At 51.2% G+C, this 23494-nt stretch overlaps 1 protein-coding gene across 10 annotated transcripts in view; it reads right to left on the minus strand.

Moving 5' to 3' along the window:
* Positions 1 to 2958: 2958 nt before the first annotated feature.
* Positions 2959 to 23494, minus strand: part of LOC144948859 (P2Y purinoceptor 1-like) — a 31605-nt gene continuing 11069 nt past the window's right edge. Inside the window, exons 1-3 of one of the 10 annotated variants that reach the window (XM_078878527.1) lie at positions 18018 to 18430; positions 9008 to 9145; positions 2959 to 6850 (exon numbers count right to left, since the gene is read on the minus strand). In XM_078878527.1, the coding sequence (XP_078734653.1) occupies positions 4646 to 5773 (1128 nt within the window). In that variant the 5' untranslated portion in view covers positions 5774 to 6850; positions 9008 to 9145; positions 18018 to 18430 and the 3' untranslated portion in view covers positions 2959 to 4645. The other 9 variants (XM_078878526.1, XM_078878525.1, XM_078878533.1 and 6 more) reach the window with 9 other exon arrangements.

Raw genomic sequence — 23494 nt, forward strand, 5'->3', positions numbered from 1 at the left:
GATACAAATAACCGGCATGACGCGCTCGGTGTTGTGTGACGTTTGTACAAAAGTTTCGTCTGTGTGTTTTTCTTATCCGCGAGGGTATGCTGCAGATGAATTATAGCATTCCTTTGTGTGTGTGTCTATATACTGTACTACCAACCTGGCCAACCAGAATTCGATTCTCGCTCACGGCAACCAACACCAGTGACGATTAGCGGAACCGGTCCTGAGCCTCCTCCACTGGGGAGACAAAGGCGGCCGGGCGTGGTGTTGGCCACCCACCCCCTCGTGCGCCGTGCCGGCCTTCGTAGGCGCTGCTCATTAACAGCACTTGCCCCACAAGTCTGTTAAGGCTATACGGGGAGGGGGGTATTTATATTTGTCTCTATACTGTCCTGTACGCACACACTCAATTCTAGAATACTCGGTGCATATCTAAAGCGAGAATACGGCTCAGTCCAGGGCCGTCCATAGGTGGGGGAGGGGTCGACACGGGGCAAACTCCACCGTGCCCCCCCCCACCGCACCCCGGTATCACATCCGACACTGTGACGTCGAAGCGCGGGCTGCCCGCCCTCAAAGCGCGGGGCCCGGGACGGTCGCCCTGATTCACCGTAACCCGAGGGACGGCTGTCTCTGTCACTCGGTTCGTGTAGTAGATACCACTGATTCTATTGTATGTAGTAGATACTACTGACTCTATTGTGTGTAGGGTGTGTAGTAGATACTAATGACTCTACTGTATGTAGGATGTGTAGTAGATACTACTAACTATTGTGTGTAGGGTGTGCAGTAGATACTACTGACTCTATTGTGTGTAGAGTGTGTAGTAGATACTACTGACTCTATTGTGTGTAGGGTGTGTAGTAGATACTACTGACTCTATTGTATGTAGGATGTGTAGTAGATGCTACCGACTCTATTGTGTGTAGGCTGTGTAGTAGATACTACTAACTCTATTGTGTGTAGGGTGTGTAGTAGACACTACTGACTCTACTGTGTGTAGGGTGTGTAGTAGACACTACTGACTATTGTGTGTAGGGTGTGTAGTAGATACTACCGACTCTAGTGTGTGTAGGCTGTGTAGTAGATACTACCGACTAGCAGTGGCGGCTCCTGCAAAATCTCTCAGGGGGGGCAAATGTCTGGATGATTGATAAGGTCCACCCATGCAATGAATAAATTAACAGCTTAAGCATGTAAAGGCAACTTCACTTCTTTAATATTAATGAAAAATAAAGTGACTCTTACAATACATCTTGTTTGTTTATATACTCACTATTAAAACAAACCACTCAAGTTTATTTTATTAAAGATTCCACTAGGTGGCGATAAATTATATTGTTGGATGAAACGTGCTTACGTATGATGACGTTAGCACGTATGATGACGTAAGCACGTTAGTGCATGCCCTCCCGGAAGCCATAGAGAATGCATTGCAGCGCCCCCGTTCGAAAAAAAACATCTTTGAATGTAAGTCTATGGGGCCACTCGGGGCGATTCTCAGCCGTAGTGAAATCGCCCAAAAAGAGGCGGTACTCCACAGAACGTGACATGACGCTGATTGGACTATATCCAGAGGCTGACAGTGACGGCTAGCGTGACTCTGTGGTTGAATGACATTGGTGGTGCGTCGCCCAATCGCCCTAATGAAGAAACCGCCCCTGCCGACTAGTATATGTAGGGTGTGTAGGCATGTATGCCTACAAAATACATTTACAATGTATCTTTTTGAGGGAGGCAGTGGAGGGAGTGATTTTTGTTTCCAGGGGGGGTTTGACAATTGTTGTGAAACTGTTGGATCAATTTTTTATACCCCCACATCTGGGGGGGGGGGGTCCAATTTCTATAACGTTTTGATTCAGTTGACAGACAAACGGACAAAGGGCCACGTGGAACGCCGGGCTTTGAAAATAGAACACGTTCCTTCGGAGTGGGCTGGTAGGAACTTGGTTGGACAGCGCATTCGTGCACGACAGACAAATATGCACGACAAACATACAAATAATCCCTGGTGGGAAGTGTGGAACCTGTTGTTCCTACCTGTATAAAATATAACTTGACTTGAGGTAACCAGGCAGCCAGCCAGGTAGCCAGCCCCCTTAACTATCGCCCCCCCCCTTGCTTAGGCCCCTCCCCCTTGCTTAGGCCCCTCCCCTTACCCCCCCCCCCCTCCCTCAGGCCCCTCCCCTGACCCCCCCCCCTCCCTCAGGCCCCTCCCCTGACCCCCCCCCTCCCTTAGGCCCCTCCCCTGACCACCCCCCCCCATATCCTTAGGCCCCTCCCCTGACCCGCCTCCCTTAGGCACCTCCCCTCTCCGTACCCGGCAGTCGGTCTCCACCAATCAAAGAGCTGTTTATATTATATATATATTTATGCACGACAGACAGACAAAAATCCCTGGTGGGCAGTGTGGAACATATTGTTCCTTCCTGTATTACACAGCGTCTAAATGCGACCGAAGTCCGAGATGCCGCACAGGAACGGCGGGCATATTTCCATCTCGTCTCGAGACACCGGGAGGTAGTCGGAGCAGAGGGGGAGAAAGATATTGGACCTCGACTGGGACAGGGCGCTGTGGGCAGGAATCCGACAGTACGGACGGCTGTGGAATGGATTTCCACTCAACGACGAGATAAAGAGTGAATGCGTGTTGAAGGGATTGGAGTGAGACGATAGGTAGGAGAGTGTGTGGAGGGGAGTAGAGTGAGATGAGAAGGAAGAGCATGTGGAGGGAATTAGAGAGAGGGAGATAATGGAGAGGTCGGAGAGTGCGTGGAGGGGAGTAAAGTCAGAGGGGAGAGGTAGGGGAGTGCATGGAAGGGAGGAGAGCGAGATGAGAGAGAGTTAAGGGGTGAGTCTACAAACAACAACATTGCTGTTGTAGATCCTCTATGGTAGCGAATGCTCGTTTAGTTTTCGCGCGAAACATTGGGCATTGGCCGATGCAAATGAGCCACACAAACCACCGAGTCGTGTAAAAATACCTACGACATTTATTTCTTATTTCATTCTCTGGCCGCGGCGTCCAAACCTCTCACAACTCCACTCAAATCTCTGCCGGTTTTTCCATCGGAGCATCTGCACAGTTCAAAACGCCGACACAGTGCCTTTGCTCGGACCCGAGTACAAGTGCTCGCCGTCCCGTTGAGATTTGCTGGACTGTTGGGTTTTAATTTGCAATACCTCGTATTAAATATCAGCCTCGCCGCCACCGCTCACGATTTACGCGCGCACACACATTCTATTTGCTGTTAGGATTTAAAAAAATACAAATTACCACCACATTGCACACTATGTGCCGCACGCACGCACGCGGTCCCACAGTAAAATAAGAAGACCAATAAGTTAATGTCAACAAATGACGATAAGTAAATGCAAGTGTTTAGTTTTGAATGTACATAAAGTGATGGCCCGGGTGGCTACAGTTTAGGCTACATCCAGGTAATAGTCGCGGTTTAACAACGGCTTGAGAACATTGAAGGGGGGGGAAGGGTGGTCATTAGGGGGGGGCAGCTTGTTCACATTTCGGAGAAATGAAAAGTTTTTGTTCGATTTCTAGGCGCGTATTTCCTCCCCAGCTTTCATTGCCAAAAGCCGTGCGGATCAACCGTTAACCCCCCCCCCCCCCCCCCAGAAGTGCGCATCTCAATGGCGCGGCGTAAAGAACCAGAAGCGTCGTAAAAGAGGGTGCAAGCCCTGTGAGTGCTCAGTTCCTCGCGCCACTGCTGGCCGGGTAAGGGCCTCCCCCCCACCACCGCCCCAACTCGAGGAGAGTTCTAGAGAGCCAACCTCTTGACAGACATTCCTGGGCCTCTACCCTTCCACGCCGGCCAGACGCCTTGAAAGAGCTGCTAAGAGCACCCAACGGTTGACCGCACCTGCGGGGGTCACGTACGCGCTACCACCGCTGGGTGGGCAGAGGGGGGCCGCAGGGACATCGGATCGAGCCGGCGGCCTCTGCGTCACAGGCAGGGCCAGGGTGCCGATCGGTGGATGCGTTCCGCTTGAGATCACTTACCACAATTGTACAGCCTCCGTAAAACCCCACGTTTTAAAATATTTATACATCTCCGCGTAACTTAAAGGGCGCACGTCTGAGGGTCATGCACATTGTCGTTGTAACCTTTTGACCCCCCCCCCCCCGCCACTACTGAACATATGTGAAAAATAGCTTTGTAGCTCATCATATTCCTCCAGTATAAATAAACATTCGGATTCTGTCGTGTTCCGCTGGTGATGGATACACACGCTATCTGACCCACCTGGGGTAGTACCGGTTAACCTACACGTCAACAGAGCAATTTGTTTATCGACGACAAAGTGCACGGGACTCCAGGAGATGCAGCGGCCGCGCTGTGGAGCCGGGGATGGGGGGGGGGGGCGTCCACCAGACCATCGCGAGAGTTCAGTTGGCGCGGTCGACTCGACACTCGTGATAACGGGTGCTGGGGTCGCAGAATTGCGACGGCTGCACCAAGGTTCTGCGACAGCCGCAGGGATGGGGATCGGGAGTGGGTGAGACAGGTGGGGCCATGGGTTGAAAGTGGTTCATCGAACGACAAGGCACTGGGGTCATTCCACACCTCCTCCTCCACCTCATTGCGTCTGCTCCTCCTCATCGCACCACCTCCTCCCACTCTTCTCATCACGTGCCGGCTCACTGCTCGGCCTTGATGTACAAAACTTTGCTCTTGTCCTCTGCGTGCTCGGTGACGGTGTCGAAGGACCGGGGCACGCTGTCCTCCTCCTCCTGCGCGGCTCGCTCCAGCACAGGCAGCCGCTTGGCCGTGAGCGCGTGGTGCTGCTGCTGCTGCTGCTGCCGCCGCCGCTTGGTGGTGCTGACACGCCGGCGGAAGGTGTCGCCCGCGAGGAAGTAGAGCACCGGGTCGATGCAGCTGTTGACGCTGGCGAGCCCACGCGTCACCTGGTAGACGGCATAGATGCGGGCCGACAGCTCGCACTCGCTGGGCCCCAGGTAGAGGCGGGCCAGGATGTTGACGTTGCGCATCACGTGGTATGGCAGGAAGCATACAGAGAAGGAGATCATGACGATGACGACGAGGCGCAGTGAGCGCTGCCGCAGCGTGGCATTGGACAGCTGGTGCTGCACAAGCTTGCACGCGATGAAGCCGTAGCACACGAGGATGACGACGAAGGGCACCAGGAAGCCGAGCACCGTCACGGCCAGGTTGTAGGTCAGGTAGCGCTCCAGCTCGTCGTCCGGCGCCGTGTCGTAGCAGGTCTTGCCACCAGAGTGGTTCTTACCAGTCTTGGCGAAGATGAGGCTGGGGAAGACCTCAGCGACCACCACGGCCCATACGACAGCGCTCATGAGACGTGCGTGCCGGCGCTTGAGGCGCCCAAGTGAGCGCATGGTGTGCACCACGCCGGCGTAGCGGTGCGCCGAAATGCAAGTGAGGAAGAGGATGCTCCCATAGAGGTTCACGTGGAAGATGAAGCGCTCCGCCTTGCACCACGCCTCGCCGAAGATCCAGTCGGTGCGGTTGAGATAGTAGAAGATGAGGAAGGGCAGCGTGAAGATGTAGAGGAGGTCGGCGAGTGCCAGGTTGAACATGTAGACCGTGATGCTCGTCCAGGGGCGCATGCGCGCTGAGCTGAACATCCAGAGGGCGAGGCCGTTACCGATGAGACCGAGCACGAAGGCGATGCTGTAGAAGGTGGGCAGCAGTATGTGCTGGAAGGCCTTGTTCAGCTGGCAGCGATGCTCTTCACTCCCGTTGGCGCTCACCGTAGGGCCCGCGGTCGAGTTGAAATTGTCGGCCATTGCCGCCGTCGCGTTCACGGCGGAAGGATTTGCGGGTCGCGGGCACTACGTACCGCTGGGGATTCCCCCCCCACCCACCCCTGTGCACCCTGGAGGTGGCTAATTAGGCAGGTTTCAAATTGATTTAAAAGCGGTTTTCACGCGAGCAGATGTTAATCATAAAACGCTCGACGGCTGCGTGGCTAAAATTCATATATATATATTTAAAAATTAATATCTCTGTCTCTGAAGAGGAGATAACTACTTAGCCGAAATGCAAAGATAAAGTGAATTGAATGGGGCTTGTGTCTTGGGAGTATTAATATCCCCTCCACCGATGGCCCGCCGCCACTTCTCCGTCTATAAATATCTGACGGGGCCCAATTTTATCTGTGGCTATCCTGTATCAATCAAGCCCTGCCCAGCAACATCGAGTGCCGTGTTAGCCGATCCTCAAACGACCATCCTCAGTTCTGTGTGGTACTACTGACGATAGTCATCGACAAAGTTGAAAACTATTCGAAGGCGGTGGGGGGTAGAGGCGCAGCCCTGCAACTGCTTGTGCCCACCACACTCTGATGGAGGACTGAGCCTCCACGGGACTTCGGAGCTCTAAAGGGGTAAAGAAGTCAAGTGATTTATTTTATAAAATCTCACACGAGGAGATTTCGGTTCACTTCAATGCGAGATAAACCCCCGCAAGGCGAAACGCGCGGGGCATAATTCGCGCTCAGCAATTTCCACTTGCGAGAAAAATCCTGCGGCCTTTTTCTTCTTTTGGACGGTGATGAATTGATCAGCAACGGTGTAAATGTTCACTCCGGGGTTAGTGACCAAGTCAAGTGGACGGCTTCGGGAGTAGCCCCCCCCCCTCCCCGGGTGAATGATATTTTTTTCACTCTTCTGGCAAACGATCGAAGAGGGCGATCGATGTCGTCGAACGTGAACTTGTCAGGTTATTTGAGGTCCCCTCGCCCCACCCCACGCCGCGCCACCACCCCCGGGCCTTTAGCTGCAAGCGATTTTCCCACCAGAGAGGTGACCTCCACGGTGAGACGGCGTCGGCTCCACTCGCGGGCGTTGCAGCCGAAGGCAGGCCTACAGGGAGAAACAGAGGCACGCGCGTTGAAATCGCCATCGCTGGTAGATATGGACGCGATATCATGTGTCGGGGCAGCGCTTTCACGGACGACCTTTTGGCAATTTTCTGGGAATTATATTTAAACTTTTCCATTTCATTGAGGTGGGGAAATGCAACACAACCACAAAGATCGACCTGATTTCATCACATGCTGGGAGACAAAAGACAAAGATCCCCCATATAGCCTGAACAGACTGTAGGAGCAAGTGCTGTTAGCGAGCACCTATGAAGGCCAGCATGGCACACGAGGTGGGTGGCCAGCACCACACCCAGCCACCTTTATCTCCCTCATGGCAATGTTTCCACACCGTACCAGCAACTACATTTTAGGCTGAGTCGACCGAGGAGAGGCCCCGGACTGGTTACAGATAATCATCACTCGTGTTGGCCGTGAGCGGGAATTGGACCCGGGTCGCCAGGTTTGTAGCGCAGCACGCTAAACGCTACACTACCGCTCCCCACACACAACCTCTCCATCATCACCAAGCCTCACTAGGCCTAAAAAAGCCTGAAGTTTATCCGGCAAATCTAGTGCCAAATATAGCTTCATGAACCAGACTGCTGTTGCTGTTGTACGGTCTACTGCCGCTGCTATGCATTCTGCTGCTGGTGTTGTCATGCCTGCCTGCCTTCCTGCCTGCCTGCCTGCCTACCTGCCTGACTGCCAAAGTTGCCTGTTCTACAGCAAGTGGTTGGTAGGTTCGAAGTCGCAATCAGTGAGCATCATGGCTGCACTCACCGGTATGCATGTGTATGTTGCACTTCCTTCCTACCATAGGTCGCCAACCGTGCTAAATCGGACGCGAGGACGACTTGAGCAACAATTGGCAATTAAGTTTCACACACACGCAGGTCACGAGAGGTCGTGGGGTTTTAGGGAAAACCGCAAAAAAATGTTCAGGAAATTGGAATCACGTTGACAAACATTGCACGCCAGACGGCCGTAAACTTAAAGAGCGTGACAAAGTAGCACCGAGTTGTAAAATCATCTGGTGATGCTGCTGCTCCGTTGGCAGTGATGCACAAGTGCAATTAACAATTAACCTCAGCGCGTTCCCCGTCAAGAGCACCATGAGGCTTTAAAAAGAAAACATGACATCCAACGTCTCGGGAAATGGCTCATATTCTTCACACCACGTGGTGTTAGCTGCACAGAAACACCACACGCCAGGGGCAGTTGCCGAGCCAGTTCTGTACAGCAACTGTTGTAAATGGACTCCTCTACATACGAACATTCGACTTACAAACTTTAAAAGATACGAACAAACCTGGTACATATGTCCAGTTGCCTGTTCGGACAGAGATTCGTAAGTTCAACCACCGCACAATGGACGGCGGCAGTGGCATTTACATCTGCAGAACGTGAAGAACCAGTGGCATCTACATCTACAGGAGATTATACAACTTTTCAAGCCATTCCCCGTGTTTAGTCTACATGCCGTATAACATGTTTGGAATCGACAGGAGTTCAGTTGCGAACAAATAGACTTACGAACAGACCTCAGGAACCTAACTCGTTCGTAAGTAGAGGAGGCCCCTGTATAGTTGGACTACAAGTTCCAGAATTGATGTGCGAGTTTCTTTGATTTGAGCGATTTTTTTTCTGTACAGCAACTGCTGTAAAGTTGGATTGCAAGTTCCAAAATTGATTTGTGAGTTTCTTTGATTTGAGTGGGTTTTTTTTTAATTTATTTTCTATTGATTTTTTGTTATATTTTTGGAATGTAAAAATAAATGTGATAGCATTGTAAGCTGCAAACGGATACGCAGGTGAATAAAGAATATAAATACACTGCAACGGGAAACATTAAAACCCACCAGGTTCCAGCGTGCAAAAATGAAATTGGCTAGCGAAGAGCTTAAACGTCGTAAAGGGGCCAGCGGTCCCAAAAGAGCAGCAGCTTCTGGAGTACGGCAAATTGAAATGCGGAGTTCAACATTTGGAAACGGGATGCATAAAATATATGGCATCGCATAAATGCTCATCCGGGGCCGGATGAGGGCCTCCCCACGCTGCGTAGGTCATCGGGGTTATTGGACCATAGCACAGGTCTGGCTTGGTGAAGGCAGGGAGCATAGATATACAGCACAACAGGAGATATTTTTCACACTGCCCTCTGCTGACGATGTAGTCCCGAAGTCTGTGTACAATGGCTGCATTTTAAACGGTGGCTTGCTATCCAGGCTCAGGCCTGCTCAGCTTGCGCGATCGGACGACATCAGGCGCAATTGCAGGTGACTTGGTCCATTTGCTGTCAAAGCAAAACAACCTAAGTGTAAGCAGCAGCAACAACTACGTAACATTAGAATTAAAACGACATAATAAATTGGATTTACACACATGTTCTAGTTTAACACCTAGGCTTTCGCGACCAATATCATCCATAATACAGGTTTTTTTTTGGGGTTAGATCACGTAAATATATTAATGTGTCTTTAAACCTGCCACCACCCGACACAGCCAATTAGTAATGTTTGCTACGTAAACAGAACATGCCAATTTGTTACGAGTACAGCACACCGGTGTGTTGGAGAGCAAAGCCACGATATTTACTGGCGAACCGTCGTACTCAGATTGTAAATGTTTCAGTGCATACACGTAACACACAGAGACAACGCTTCAAACACAAACGTGCATGGTTTTTATGCAAACTAAAAATGCATGCTTAAGTTTCATATTAAAAGAGATTTTGCTTTAAAGGTTATACAACCAGCATCGACCATCCCAAATAGTGACGGGTCCTGTCCAAGTCACATGATGGTTAACATCTCACTGCAGTGGCGAGATGTTAACTACCTCGCCTGCTATACAGGAGGTCATGGGTTCAGTCCCGAGCCTTAACGCCTGATGTATATTAGGAGTTTGCAGATCTCTCTCTTCCAGTGATCACGTGGATTTTTCTCCGGTTCCTCCGGTTTTTCCCTCCCGACGTAGAATCAACATGCGCTTAGAGCATTTGGCTGCAAAAAACTTCCACATGATGATAAGCCACTTTTTTGAGCGATAATTTGTGATGGCCAGGTTGTTTCTGAAAAAGAACTACATTGCTCAGTGGGCCTTACCTAGTAAAAAAAAATAGTGAAACAAATATTCTCATTCTGATCAAATGGAATGCGACGTCACATGGGGCATGCAATATTTCGATATTCCGCGTCGGCTGCTTTTACTCCACATGGCCAGACCAGAGAGAGCAGGAAGGCTGTTGCCACAGTCGGAACTAAAAAAAAGAAAACGCAGGGGAAGAGAGAAAGAAAAAAAACTCCCAAAAAAGCAAATAACGCCCATTCTTGTCCCAAGTGGAAACTCATGCAAGTCGTGCGTCCGCACCCAGAAAAAAACTGCACCTAACTTTTGTAACTGTTTGTTTTACAATGCAATTACGGCTGCACCTTGCAACCCCACACCCCCCGTGCACACCAACATACAACGGACTGTGCCGTATGCAAAACATTTTTCTTGAAGCGCAAATCGTTGGGCCCACTTGGTTGCACGGAATACATTTTTTTGTCTTTTACTTGTGTTTTTTTTTCCCTTCCCTAATTTCATTCCGATTGCGCTATCGGCGCCCCCATGCCATGAGATTAAATCGACCGTTCGGATCTCTCGCAGGGCAGAGAAAAAGCCTTCGTGCTGGTGGAAGGCCCGCTGAAGTGGATGTGACAGAACTACATCCGAGATCCCTCCGAGTGAGCTCTAGTCAACGACGCACTCTGTCGCTGAGAGTAATGTACATAATAGTCATTGCATCGCAGTCCAACTGACTTCCCAGAGCGTGTTATTTAGCCAAAAAGTGATTGTGCAATATCATTGGTGACCGGGCTGAGACCACCATCACCTCGCTACACTTGGGATCCCGGTTTAATCACGGTCAGCTGCCTGGATTCGAACCCAGGACCTCAGTGGTGCCAACCCAGACCTCTGATCTCCAAAGCCAATCGGCAGACCTCAATTAAATCACTAAACAATACGTATCCCATATTCCGGTGCTTTGAAGCAAACAGTTTTGGTAGATTTGTGAACTTCAAAAATGTGCCGGGCTGCAAGGTGGCCTCGAGGTAGCAGTACAGCAAGTGGGTTCCTGCCCTGTCTGCCCCGACCTTTGAGTGTTATCCCCTTGTATGCCTCGTGCAGTGTTCTCTGTCTAATCAGTTTCCTTCCACGGGAAGCCAAACACTGAGGACAACAGAACGAGTCAAACGTCCCATGCAGTGTGCAGCCCTCCTGAAAAGGAGTTACTGGACCAGGAAACAACAACCATAATAAAAACAAAGCACAGTTAAAACCGCATGCCTGCAAAAAGCTTATCACTGCAATCTTACGTTCACAGTGGTTCACTCTCCATCCACTGCTACATTATTATTCCTGTAACTACATAACACTGCTGTGGTAGCCACACCGTGCGAAGCACAGATGGCTATGTACGGTGCGAAAGAAGTTCAACGCGCACACATGCATGCAATGAGTTTCGTTCCCAAAAATTCGAGGGAATCTCCCCTATCTGCCCTTTCGGTCACTCACACGAGGGCTCCTTCCTCTGTTGGTCATTCAACTCGACGCACGCTGTAGATGCTTTATAACCAAGGTTACAATCATTACTCAAACCCCCACCCTAACCACCCCGTAGGTAACTGGGGGGGGGGGGGGGTGTGGGGGAAGAGTATTAACTCGTAAAGATACGTGATCCAATATGAACCAAACTGTTATTTGCAAGCTTGTGCTGCGATAAGGGACTCGGCCTATCGAAGACCGGTCAGGGTTACTGGCCAAAACTTGGTGTAACGTGCAGACGCGTTTTGCCGTGGCAGCCGCCCCGTCGTCTCAAGCTTCCGAGCTGCTAATTCTACATTTCCCAAGAACAAACGCGCGTTGTAAAGGGGTTTAAGCAAACTGAGCTACTTTTTTTGTTATTTGACCAGGTAAGGCCCACCTGGCCACAAACGGTAGCTCAAGGAAGTGGCTGATCCTGTGGAAAATGTATGGCAACAGCCAAATACTCTGAACGCGTGATATTGATTCTAAATGTGGAGGGGAAAACCGGAGGACCCGGGAGAAAAATCCACACGACCACGGGGAGAGAGAGAGAGACACCGCAAACTCCAAATATACAGCAGGTGTAAGAGGTCGGGTGGTGGGCGGTTAACGCGATCCAACACAAAAACCATTATGATGAAAATACAATTCTCTGACCAAATTCTTTGTTAACACTGCTTTACAATCAGGCACAGCACCACCCGGAACACGCATCCCAGTTTCACCGCACCTCACAAGCTAAGCGGCGCCGAGCTTGGATCGTGCCTACATGAGTGACCACCATGCATACCAGGTTGTTATAGGTTGCTGCTGCTGCGTGGTGGTCAGCTCAGCGGAATAAAACATTTGTACTGCACTTCTACGCTCCCCCGCCTATGCTCGCCGCGTTCACCGACAGACACCGATCAGCGCAGTGAAGTATGGCTGTATAACCCCACGCCCCAGCACGGCCCGCACGGCGTGGGGAGGCCCTCATCCAGCAGTGGATTGACATAGCGCGGCTAATCGCGTCCACCCGCACAGCAGAAACAACGTGTAGTCTGATGTTTCTAAGCAGTGGCCCTTTATCAAAACCAGGAACATTTATTTATTTATTACATTCATTATAGGAGTCCACCGAGGGAGCGTTTGATCATTAACATCTGCAAGTGTAGAAGACTGCCCAGAATTCAATTGAAACACGTGCTATGCAGCGAGCTCTAAGTTTACAGGGCCCCCCGAAGGAGCAACCGTGTGATGTCGCACTGCATTGTGGTCAAGCGCTCGCTCTCTCCGTGCAATGTCAGCCCACTCGATGATAAACCTCTCCAACGTTGCACGCGGCGACGATTCACGTGGCCTGTTCTACGGTAAAGGCGCAGCCCTGCGATCACTCACCCGCGCCACCGCGGGCAGAAGGGTCTCTGCTAGAGAGAACCCTTCTGTAGAGGGCATTTTGGCCGATTCATCCACGCTGGGCGAACATCTTTGAATCGGTGGGTGCACCCACACTTTACCCCACCACACGCGGCCTGCCGATGGACTAATTGTGATTACTGTGTATTGTGTCCGTCAAGGAGCATAAACTACCATCACGTGAACTCCAGTCATGGTCGCAGCAGCGGCTTCTGGCTAACCGTTGAACAAAGACGGTCACTGCATCGCGCGCTTTCAGATGCGCTTCTGCGGCCGTCTGGATTGCTCTTTCTTCCGATATTAGAAAGTCGCTGGAGCTACGGACTCTTTAATCATCTTGATTGACAACTAATTTGTTTTGAACCGATTTTTATGTTTAGTTTATTGTCCTTCGCCTGCACGTCCGATTAGGACGGTTGGATAAGTATGGTGCGAAATAAGTTCAAGTTCAACATTCATGTTCAAAGCTTTATCCAGGCAAAACGACTCATTGAGTGTTCAAGATTTTACAAGATTGGTGATGCTGGCTGGAATTTGGCATACTCCTCCACAGTTATTCAGGCGTCTTGGAAGAAGTGGGTGCACGAGCATCTTTACCCCACCACCACCACTCGCGACCTTACCCCGATCATCGACTCGCTCTGCCACACACATTGAGAATCAAAGTGCGTTCAGAGTATTTTCCTGCTGCCATAAATTCCCACGTGATAAGCCACTTCGTTGAGCTATCATTCGTGGCCAGATCGCTTCTGAAAAAGGAGCTAACAGATCATTGGACTTCACCTGTAAAATAAAAGAGTTTAGTTTTATATTTATATATAATTTTCGTGATTTCCTTACCTTTCTACACTTTGCACTCGTGTCGTGTTTTTGTTGTAACGCTCTAACCCGTGCCCCTACTGGACATCTGTGAACGAGAGCTCGATGGCCTAATCGCATCCCTCCAGTAATAAATAAAAGATCCCCATTCTGATTCTCCTGCTGGGTGGGACCCGAGGCGGCGAGTGGAGGGGGGGTTTGAGAACATTGCACGGTTATTGTTTAAACTGCCACGCAGGGGAGATCAAAGGGGTGACCTCTGGATTGCCAGTCCAGCGTGCTAATCGTTACACGGAGGCGGCATGGACATGTGGCTGGTTTGTTGAGAGAGAGAGACAGAGAAAATCCGATACTTCCTCTCCTAGTTTGTAGATATGAGTATCGGCTTACGATGAAGAGCACCAACGGGCCGCATAACGCATTACCCAAAGCGCACTCGCGCACTCCTCGCACTTGTCGTAAACATTTTCCAAAAAGCTCTTTCCAGAAATCCCCGGGACCATTGAAAGCCCGCACTCGTGTATGCACCCGAGCAGGCGCAGAGCACGACCGATAACGCGTTCTGGAAAAAGAAAACCGGTATACATGGGCACGCAAAGGTCGTGGTTTTCGCCAATCTGTCACCGTTTAACGTATCGCGTTTAATTGATCTCCCCGCGATAGGTGCTGCCGCGGCGTTGGCACGTGTGCGAAAATAGGGCGCGCATGACGCACGGGTATCGCGTGGTCTCTAAACGCGGCTACCGGGCCAGGCACACGACACAGGATATAGGCTGGACTCTACCCCACGACCACTGCCCTATTAGTATCTGGAGCCTCATCAGTTTCCCCAGGACGGCTGCCACTAACTACCCTTCGATACGATCCCGATCGCTGTGTGATTATACGAGCGGTTTGTTGGAGACCGATACCAGTCGGTTGCCCTATGCCCTTTCGTTGCCTTTGCACCGCACATGCCTCCTCCTCCTCTGTGTGTTCCTCCCCCTCCTCCGATTGCACAACGCGGCACTATTTGATTCTATTCCTGCGCATGGCAGCGATAAGCCCAAGAGCTAAATGCCAGTTGTCGAGATTTTTTGCCAGGCCGATGCCCCGACAAGCCCCGATTACCCACCGCGGCAGACCTCGGGTAATTAACCAGGGGCGAGAACGCGCGGATACCTCACGTAGACGTGCTTTGTCCGTCCAGTTTGTAGCGAGGGCGCTTTATACAATATCTGTAAATGACCAGGACAGATCCCATCGTTACAGAAGGACATTAGTGCAGGCTGCCCGGACAACAACAAAAAAACACCCACGAGATTCAAACAACAACAAACAAAAACCGCAGCAACAACAACAACAACAGGGAAACACGTGAAGGGAAAAGCACTCGGACTTGGTTTCATTTTGGCAAATGAAACGAGCATCGGCGTGGGACCATCGAGGTTCAGCAGCACAACGATGGATTTTGGCTTCAATCCATCTTCTGTTGTCCACAATGTAGCCCAGTGGGCAGCAGCAGCCTATAGCACCTGATTTTTTTCATGCGTGGTGGTCACCCATCCAAGCACTATCCAGCACGTACAGTCACTTATAGCCATCGGACAAAGGTGGTCACCGCATCGCGTGCTTTCAGAGGAGCTCCATGCGGCCGTCTGGAACGCTCTTCCTTCCGAATATTAGGAAGCGACTGGGAGCTGTGCACTTTAAAACATCAAGATTGTAAACGTATTTCTTTAGAACTGCTTGTTGCTCTCTTTAGTTTGTTGTCCTTCCACGGCACCTCCGATTAGCACGATTGGCTACGTACGGCGCCAAATAAGTTAAACATACCTACATACAATCACTTGCGCGCGAGTCTTTTATATATACACGTAACAACAATAATATCCACAGCTCCAGGCTTAAGCCAGTCTTCGGGCTGCTCCTACAACTTTCCTTGTCCTTTGCTCCGCTCTTAATGTGCTGATCAACTCTTCCTCAAACTCCATCCACGATGAGCTTCATCTCCCTGCCTCCTCCCTTCCTCTCATGCCGTCTCCCCCCATCGCCTCTCCTCTCGCTCTCTCGCGGCAACAGCGCAGGGGGCAGTGGGCAGGGGGCAGTGGGCAGGGGGCAGTGGGCAGGGGGCAGTGGGCAGGGGGCAGTGGGCAGGGGGCAGTGGGCAGGGGGCAGTGGGCAGGGGGCAGTGGGTAGGGGGCAGTGCCAGCGGACAGGGCCAACGGGCAAAGTCACCCGACCGGGATTACGCACAGCAGCAACAGCAGCAGCAGGGGGGGCACCCTCGTGCGACGATAGTCATGAGAGTCGCAAAGCGAAGGGTGCTTTCCTGGGTACGGCGGAGCGCGATGCGGGTAACAGAGCGACCATTCACCGGGGTCTGTGGAGCACTTTCGAATAAAAATACCGTTTGGCGCGGGGCAAAGACACATCGACACGGATCCTCTCTGACCATCTTCTCTTTTCCGCAAGCTCTGAACCAGCTTGCCCACGTTCATGAAACGTGTTAACTCTTGTTATCTATTACTAAGAGATAAACTAAACTATTTTTAATTTGAGCAGGTAAGGTCCACTGAGTTACATCGCTCTTGTTTTAAGAAGCGACCTGGCCACAAATGATAGCTCAACGAAGTTGCTTATCACGTGGGCATTTATAGCTTCAAGTCAAGATTCAGCCACATATTCTTGATGCATGTAAAGTGTGGACTCTCCATCTTCGCTGGTGGACTCTCTAAACAGGTTTCTAAGTGTGCAGGGAAAAGCCGGAGGACTTCAGAGAAAGTCACACGCGACCACGGGGAGAGAGACGCCGCAAACTCCAAACCTACAGCATGCGTCAGGGTCGGGATCGAACCCACGAGTCTTAACTCGTTTTATCGGTTACAATTCTGACAGTGCTTTTTGTTGCTGGCCGGCTTGATGTTTGCTGCCTTTGGGCCTACCGTAATCAGCAATTATGTTTAAAATAAAAATTACTTCCGTCACTGTTTGTTGTCGTAACGTTCTTATCCGCCCCTAACTGGACATCCGTGAAAAAAAAAGCTTTACAGCTCATCAGATTCCTCCAGCATAAATAAATATTCTTGTAAGTGACGGAAGTGGTCGAGCGCTCACCCGTTCAGGAGCGCGTCGTTGGCGGGTCAACGACAATTCCACTCGGCCACTCATCGATGCTTGGCAGTGCCCCGAGTAAATATCGTCCGGTGGCCGCGTGGTCCCCCCCAACGAGGTGAAATAAGTTCGGGTCCTGCCCGCGTGGCCGTGATAATTATTCCAGAGAGGCCACAGAATCATGTTTGAGATTTTTGTTTGTTTGTTACAAACGTAAAGGAGGGTGCATTGTTTGTAGATACCCCACTGAAAAAAAATATTTTAAAAAGATACTAGGAAAAGAAACTAAGTTTAAATTCAAAGTCTGTACACGTTTTCTCACTAATCTCGATAAACTTTCACACACACACACTCATTACATCTGTTTACCACTCTCTTGACACACTGTTGCCCAACATAATATTGCCCCGCCTGCATCGCTTGCAACTTCCAAAGATCAGAATCATAATAGTTATTTATGCTGGAGGAATCCGATGAGTTACAGATCACTTGTTTACAGATGTCCAGTATGATGCTCAGGGTGAGATCATGATAATCGCTGCCTCGCTCTTTCGTGGATGTGTTGTCGCTGTCTCCGATGTACATGTGTTTTCGGAATGTTAACCGCGCGGTGTCCGACGTTTCGCTCCACATGGTGGGAATTTCTTCTTCAGGAACGGAACTGAACATCCATTTCCCCGGGGGAGGACTTTATAATTGAATGTTTACTTCGCAAAGAAGTTAAACATTCAATTGTCGGACATCACGTGGAACAAACAACGCGATATAACCTGAATAAAAAAAACATCAGTGAGTTCTACAAGAGACTAATTAGAAATCATCGATGTGCTCTATATCCACATATCACTACATTTACAATGACAAAGATTCCCCTATAGCCTTAACAGACTGTAGGACCAAGTGCTGTTAGCCAGCACCTACGAAGCCCGGCATGGCACGCGAGGGGGTAGGTGGCCAGAACCACGCCCGGCCGCCTTTGTCTCCCTCGTGGCGATGTTTAGACACGGCACCAGATACTCATTTGAGGCTGAGTCGAGCTAGGATAGGCCCAGAACCGGCTAAGATCATCTTCGCTGGGGTTGACCGTGAGCGGGAATCGAACCCGCGTCGCTGGGTTCCTAGTGCAGCCGCGCTGACCGCTGCACTACCGCTCCCCATATACAAGTCACTGTGCACACACACAAAGTATACATGCGCATGCTATGACTGAGCTCAATGCATGCGCCCTATTGCGCAACAGACTCCCCACATGTGGTTTCTGCTGTGGAACCAGACGCCCAACCTACCTCTCCGCGAAACTTGCACGGGCGAAACCCAACGCGAGGCGAGACGAAAAGCCTCCGTGCGTGCCGCGGTAGTAACCCCGACGCTCGAAACGTCGGACACACGGACGGAGGCAGGCGACGCAGCGTAAAACCCGCGTGGCGAGAGACACCGAGAGAGAGAGACAGAGAGACGCACATGCACACCACACAGAGATAGAGAGAGCGCCCTTTGCTCTCAAGGGCTCGGTAGCGGAAGAGCTCTGTGGCGTCAAGAGATCAACAGAGAGTGAGAGACGGAGAGGCGCGACTCTCACCCCACACACACACAGATAGAGAGACGCACACACTCACACCAGAGAGAGAGAGGGGCGCCCACTCTCGCAGCCACTGAGCAAGCAGCGAAAACAGGCACAGAGGGGAGGGCTTCGCCAAACACGACGCAACTTTTGCCGTGCGGAGGGCGGGGTCTTGTGGGCTGCTCGAGTGGGGGGTGTGGGAATGTTGTGTGGCGGTGTGACTGGGTGAGTGGATACGTGCTCAAATGTGTGGTTGAGCCGTTGTGTATGTAGCGGCGGGGGTGGTGTGAGTGCGTGGTTGGGCGGTTGCCGTGAGTGGCCGGGTGGTTGGATGAGTGGCTGTGTGGTTGGGTGAGTGGATGGGCGCGTGATTGGGTGGTGGTGCGCGTGGCTGGGTGATTGGGTGAGTGGCTGTGTGGTTGGGTGAGTGGGTGGGGTCCATGGTTGGGTGGGTGTGTGCGTAGCTGGGTGCACGGTCGGGTGAATGGCTGTGTGGTTGGGTTAGTGGCTGGGTGGGTGGATGAGTGGCTGTGTGGTTGGGTAAGTGGGTGGGGTCCATGGTTGGGTGGATGTATGCGTAGCTTAGTGCACGGTTGGGTGGTTGGGTGAGTGACTGTGGGGTTGGGTGAGTGACTGGGTGGTTGGATGAGTGGCTGGGTGAGTGGGTGGATCCATTGCTGGGTAGGTGTGTGCGTAGTTGAGTGTGCGGTTGAGTGGGTGCGTTAGGGGGGTTGTTGCGTGGCTGAATGAGCGATTAGATGCGCGTAGGTGGATTGTGTGTGGCTATTTGGGGTGGATCGGTGGTCGGGGCTCGAGTTAACACCTGAAATCCCTTCCGGAGGCAACATTTCTGAGCGAGAAGCAGCAGCAGAAGCAACCCGGACTCCGCCTGCCCATGGTCGTCACCCGCGTGTGAGCGCGCGACATTTTCTGCATTTGGGTTTATCTCTGCGGACGCAAAGCAGCCACGGTGCCATCAGATTCCAGCAACTGCAAGCGAGAGGCAAAGTAATGGCGCTGCACGTATCGCGGTTGGGGGGCTGAATTTGCGTTTGGTAACTTCTGTACGGTTGCTCGGGTCTGGGATGGTGGCGTGGGCATAGCGGTTGTTGGCACATTAACCCCTGGCACCTGGGTCTGTCCCGTGACCTCCTCTGTCAGCGAGCCTTCGACACTTACACGTGGCCACAAAGTGCACCTTGGCCTGCCACAGACGCTGTGGTGACGTCACCGTCACTTAGTGACACACACACACTGCGACATGAATGCGCCATGAACCTGGCGACCTGAGTTCGACCTGAGTTCGATTCCCGAATCCTGGCCACGGATAACATCAGTGGGGGGAAAATATATATATTGACCCCAACGCCCTCTCCCGCCCCCACTCCTCACGACTCTAGCCCTTCACTAACTCCCACTGAGCAGCGTCGTGGTGAAGTATGATCCAACAACCCCCGAGGTGTGGAGAGGCCTTCATCCAGCAGTGGATAGACACGGTCTGTAAGCAGGGGTATGCGGGGCCCGGGGCAAACCCCACCGTGTTGACCCGGTGCCAACACACTTCCAAAGCTAAGTGTTACATCTGACACCACTGTGACGTCGTCAGAGTGCGCCCCCCCCCCCCCAAAGCGTGGGGCCCGGGGCTGTCGCCCCGATTCGCCGTCTGTAAGAATATGTTAAGCCGGTTGTGATTATACCCTGTAAGTGCAAAATGGAATGTCGCTCTGCTTCATTCATACGAGACTTCGGACGCATGGTGGATATTTTCTTATTTTTTTTTGTCTTGAGTTTGAACGAGTCCAGCCTTTGGCGATTGTTTATATTATTTGGCCCGATATAAACGTCCACGTGATAAGTCACTTCGTCGAGCTATCATGTGTGGCCAGGTTGCGTCTGAAAAAAAATCAAACAGCTTAACGGGCATTGCCTAGTTCAGGGGTCGGCAACCAAAATAACAAGAAGAGCCATTTCTTTCCAATTCGGTACAAAATTCAGTATTTCAAGAGCCGCAATGCATCTGAGTACATACTGTACATACGTACATATTGTCAAGAAGCAGCCCGTAAAGAGCCGCATGCGGCTCCGGAGCCGTAGGTTGCCGACCCCTGGCCTAGTTAGATAAAACAATTATTTCGTATTATTTGTAGATTTATTTTTAAAGTGATTCGTTGACCTTTCCTATACTTTGCACCCCTATCGCGTTTCTGTATTGCTTGTTGTTGTAACGTTCTGACCCACCCCTACTGGACATCTGTGAATAAGAGCTTTATAGCTCATCGGATTCCTCCTCCCGTCGAAATAAATATTCTGATTCTGGTGGATGGCTCTTGCTTCAAACATCCGGCACACATGAACAGCTTGCACCAATATCATCCGGTATATTCGCCCCTCCGATTAGCACGGTTGGCTACGTACGGTGCGAAAGAAGTTCAACATACATACATCCCCCTTTGTCAATCCACCTTTCCGGCCTTCAACCTGCACTAACCAGTGTGGTGAAGTATGGTCAAACAGCTTCCATGACCGTCGGTCAAGACGTCGGGATAACCTCCATCGAGCAAAGGATGCGCCATTATTCGCATTCTCATTTGTAGTTCTTATAGTATAACAAGCTCATATCGTATACTGGTAATACCTATAAGATAAACAACGTATAGGATTGGATCATATTTGGACATGTATCGTGTTCTTTGCAAAACGGTTTTGATTGAACGCCGGGAAATGCACGATGCCATCTCGCGTAGTGGACGGATGTTAAACATCGCTAGGGATGCGATCCCATTACACACGGCGCGTGCACATCGGCATCATCGCGCTTAGTCGCGAAACGGGTTTGGTTAATCCCATGGCACGGACTATCTTCGTTCGCTCTCTGCACGCAGCATAGAAAACGCGCCAAGTGTCCAAAAAATGCCCGGGGAAACCCGCGGGTCTCGACTTGTGTGCTTTGGCAAACATTCCTCCTCGCGGAAACAGGTGAGAGTGAGTGAGCGCAACATGCGATGCACGAGCGCCTTTGCAAACCCCGAACGTGTTGCCTGTGCCCACGCGTAACTCAGCTGCCGAGCGTGGAGGGGTCAGCTGGGTTTGGCGTCTGAGGGGCTATCCCGGTGTTCCACCCGACGCACCACACCACACCCACCCCACCACAGCGCCGAAGGTTTCGTGAAAATCAGAGGAGTTTTTTTGTGTCCCCGAGTTGAATATTTCCTGATATCGTTCCTGACGCGTGACACCTGAGCGCTGGGCGGGGCTACCTGGTTAGTGGGCGGAGTCTAAATCACTGGGCGGGACCTGGGTATCAGAGGGAGCCAATCCGCTCGCTGTGGGGGGTTGGGGCTCGTGGGTTAGTGGGCGTGGCTATGCACAAGTATGCGGGGCTATTGGCGAGGCAAAAAGTAGGCGGGGTCTGGGGGAGGGAAGGATGTTGCCTGCCAGCCCAACCACGTGCCCTCCCAGCAATGTGGCAGCTTCACTCATGAGTGCTTAAGCGAAACGCGCTCCATCAATATAAAGTAAGATGAGTTATTTAGTGTTGCTGCTGCGTTAAAGGGGATGCACAAGCACAACTAACTCGACAGCGTTCGTGTAACATTTTCTTTGCTGTGGGTAAGGGCCATTGCCCGAAACGTCGTCTGTTATTAAAACTAATATAAGTCCACAGTGTTGTCGACGAATGCGTTGTTGTTGTTATCAATGTGTGACGTGCATGGCGTTATATACATGTCCCCGAAGATAGACTGAATTGGTCGTGAGCTTTTGTATAGCGCTACAGATTTGCTTGCCTTCAACATCTGGCCGCTCAGCAGTGTTTGTTTAAAGAGACTTGCGCTCGGAGAGCATATGTAAAGTCATCCAGAGATCAGAATCAGAATGTTTATTTCGACAGGACGAATCCGATGGGCTATGAAGCACTTGTTCGCAGATATCCATCTGCTGGCAAACATTGCTTGCAGAAGGCCCCATGAATTGGTGGATTAAAATATACTGTAGAGGCTAATTTTCCCTATTCTGTATGTGTTTAGGGCACTTTATTATTCTGTGAAAGACTGTGATATTTCTTTCACGTGCGACCAAGTCACAACTGTAACAAGGAATGTTTCACATTGCAGCGTATGGTTTGTTTTGTCGTCGCGACTGTACTGTACATAACCAGGTAACACACCCATTGAGATTTGCCGTCTATACAAATACCAAATTGCCCTGCATAGTCAGCCATTCCAACAGAGTGAAAGGTTCCAGAGTCTCAAGTGCTGGACATATTAGAACAAGGAACTCTGGAGGAGAATATGGAGTGACCAGCAGTACCACGTCCGGCCGTCTTTGTCTCCCCAGTACAGGTCTAATGTGTACACACTGCGCCCAGCACTCATTGAAGGCGATGTCGACCTAGATGACACCAGAGACCTATTCAGACACCGCTTGTCACTGATGTTGGCTGTAGCCAGGAATCGAACTTGGGTGGCCGGGTTCGCGAATCTTGGCGCGCAAACTAAGGTCGGGTAAATGGGCAGATCGATCAATCGGTGACATCGATGATTTGGTTCTGATGCATCGATGTCTTGACATCGATGTCTTGACATCGATGATGATCCTTCCGATTTACATTGGAACATCGATCTTTTGCTTTCCTTGTTGTGTATATCATGCCGAATTAATTGTAAACTCTTTAATGGATATAATATATATACCGGTCACGGTCCAAAAGTGCTTGACACATGTGTAGTGACACAGCGCCGACTGCTGTCCAGCAGCGGCAACTGCGGTGGACAGTTAGTGCACACGCCGTCGAGCATATAGACGGGTGTGCCGGCAGGGCGGAGGAACTGGGGCAAGGGTCACGAAATACCTCATCGGGAGGCCCCTGGAACCCGCTAGTGGATTCGAGAAGGGAGGCACGGTCAGGGCGGAGTCAGGCTGTGCTGAGTATAATAAAAGCAGTGGAGAGCGCGAGCTCCGGGCTGCTGATTCTGGGAGTGGACTCGTCTTGTCGTCGCTGTCGTCTTCGCCGTCTTCGTCGCTGCCGCCTTCGCCCGATAATTGCGCGGCCGGACAGCTGTTGGCTGTCTCGGTCGACTCCGTCGGTGCAACGCGGTTAGGGTTGTGTCTAGGCCGGGCTGTACGGCAACGTGGTCGAGAGAGAAGGCGATCCTGGGTGTGAACGGCCGGAAAGGTGTAACAAATAAAATAATGTGCCTCCTG

This window comes from Lampetra fluviatilis, chromosome 51 (assembly GCF_964198595.1).
Source record: "Lampetra fluviatilis chromosome 51, kcLamFluv1.1, whole genome shotgun sequence".
NCBI lineage: Eukaryota > Metazoa > Chordata > Hyperoartia > Petromyzontiformes > Petromyzontidae > Lampetra > Lampetra fluviatilis.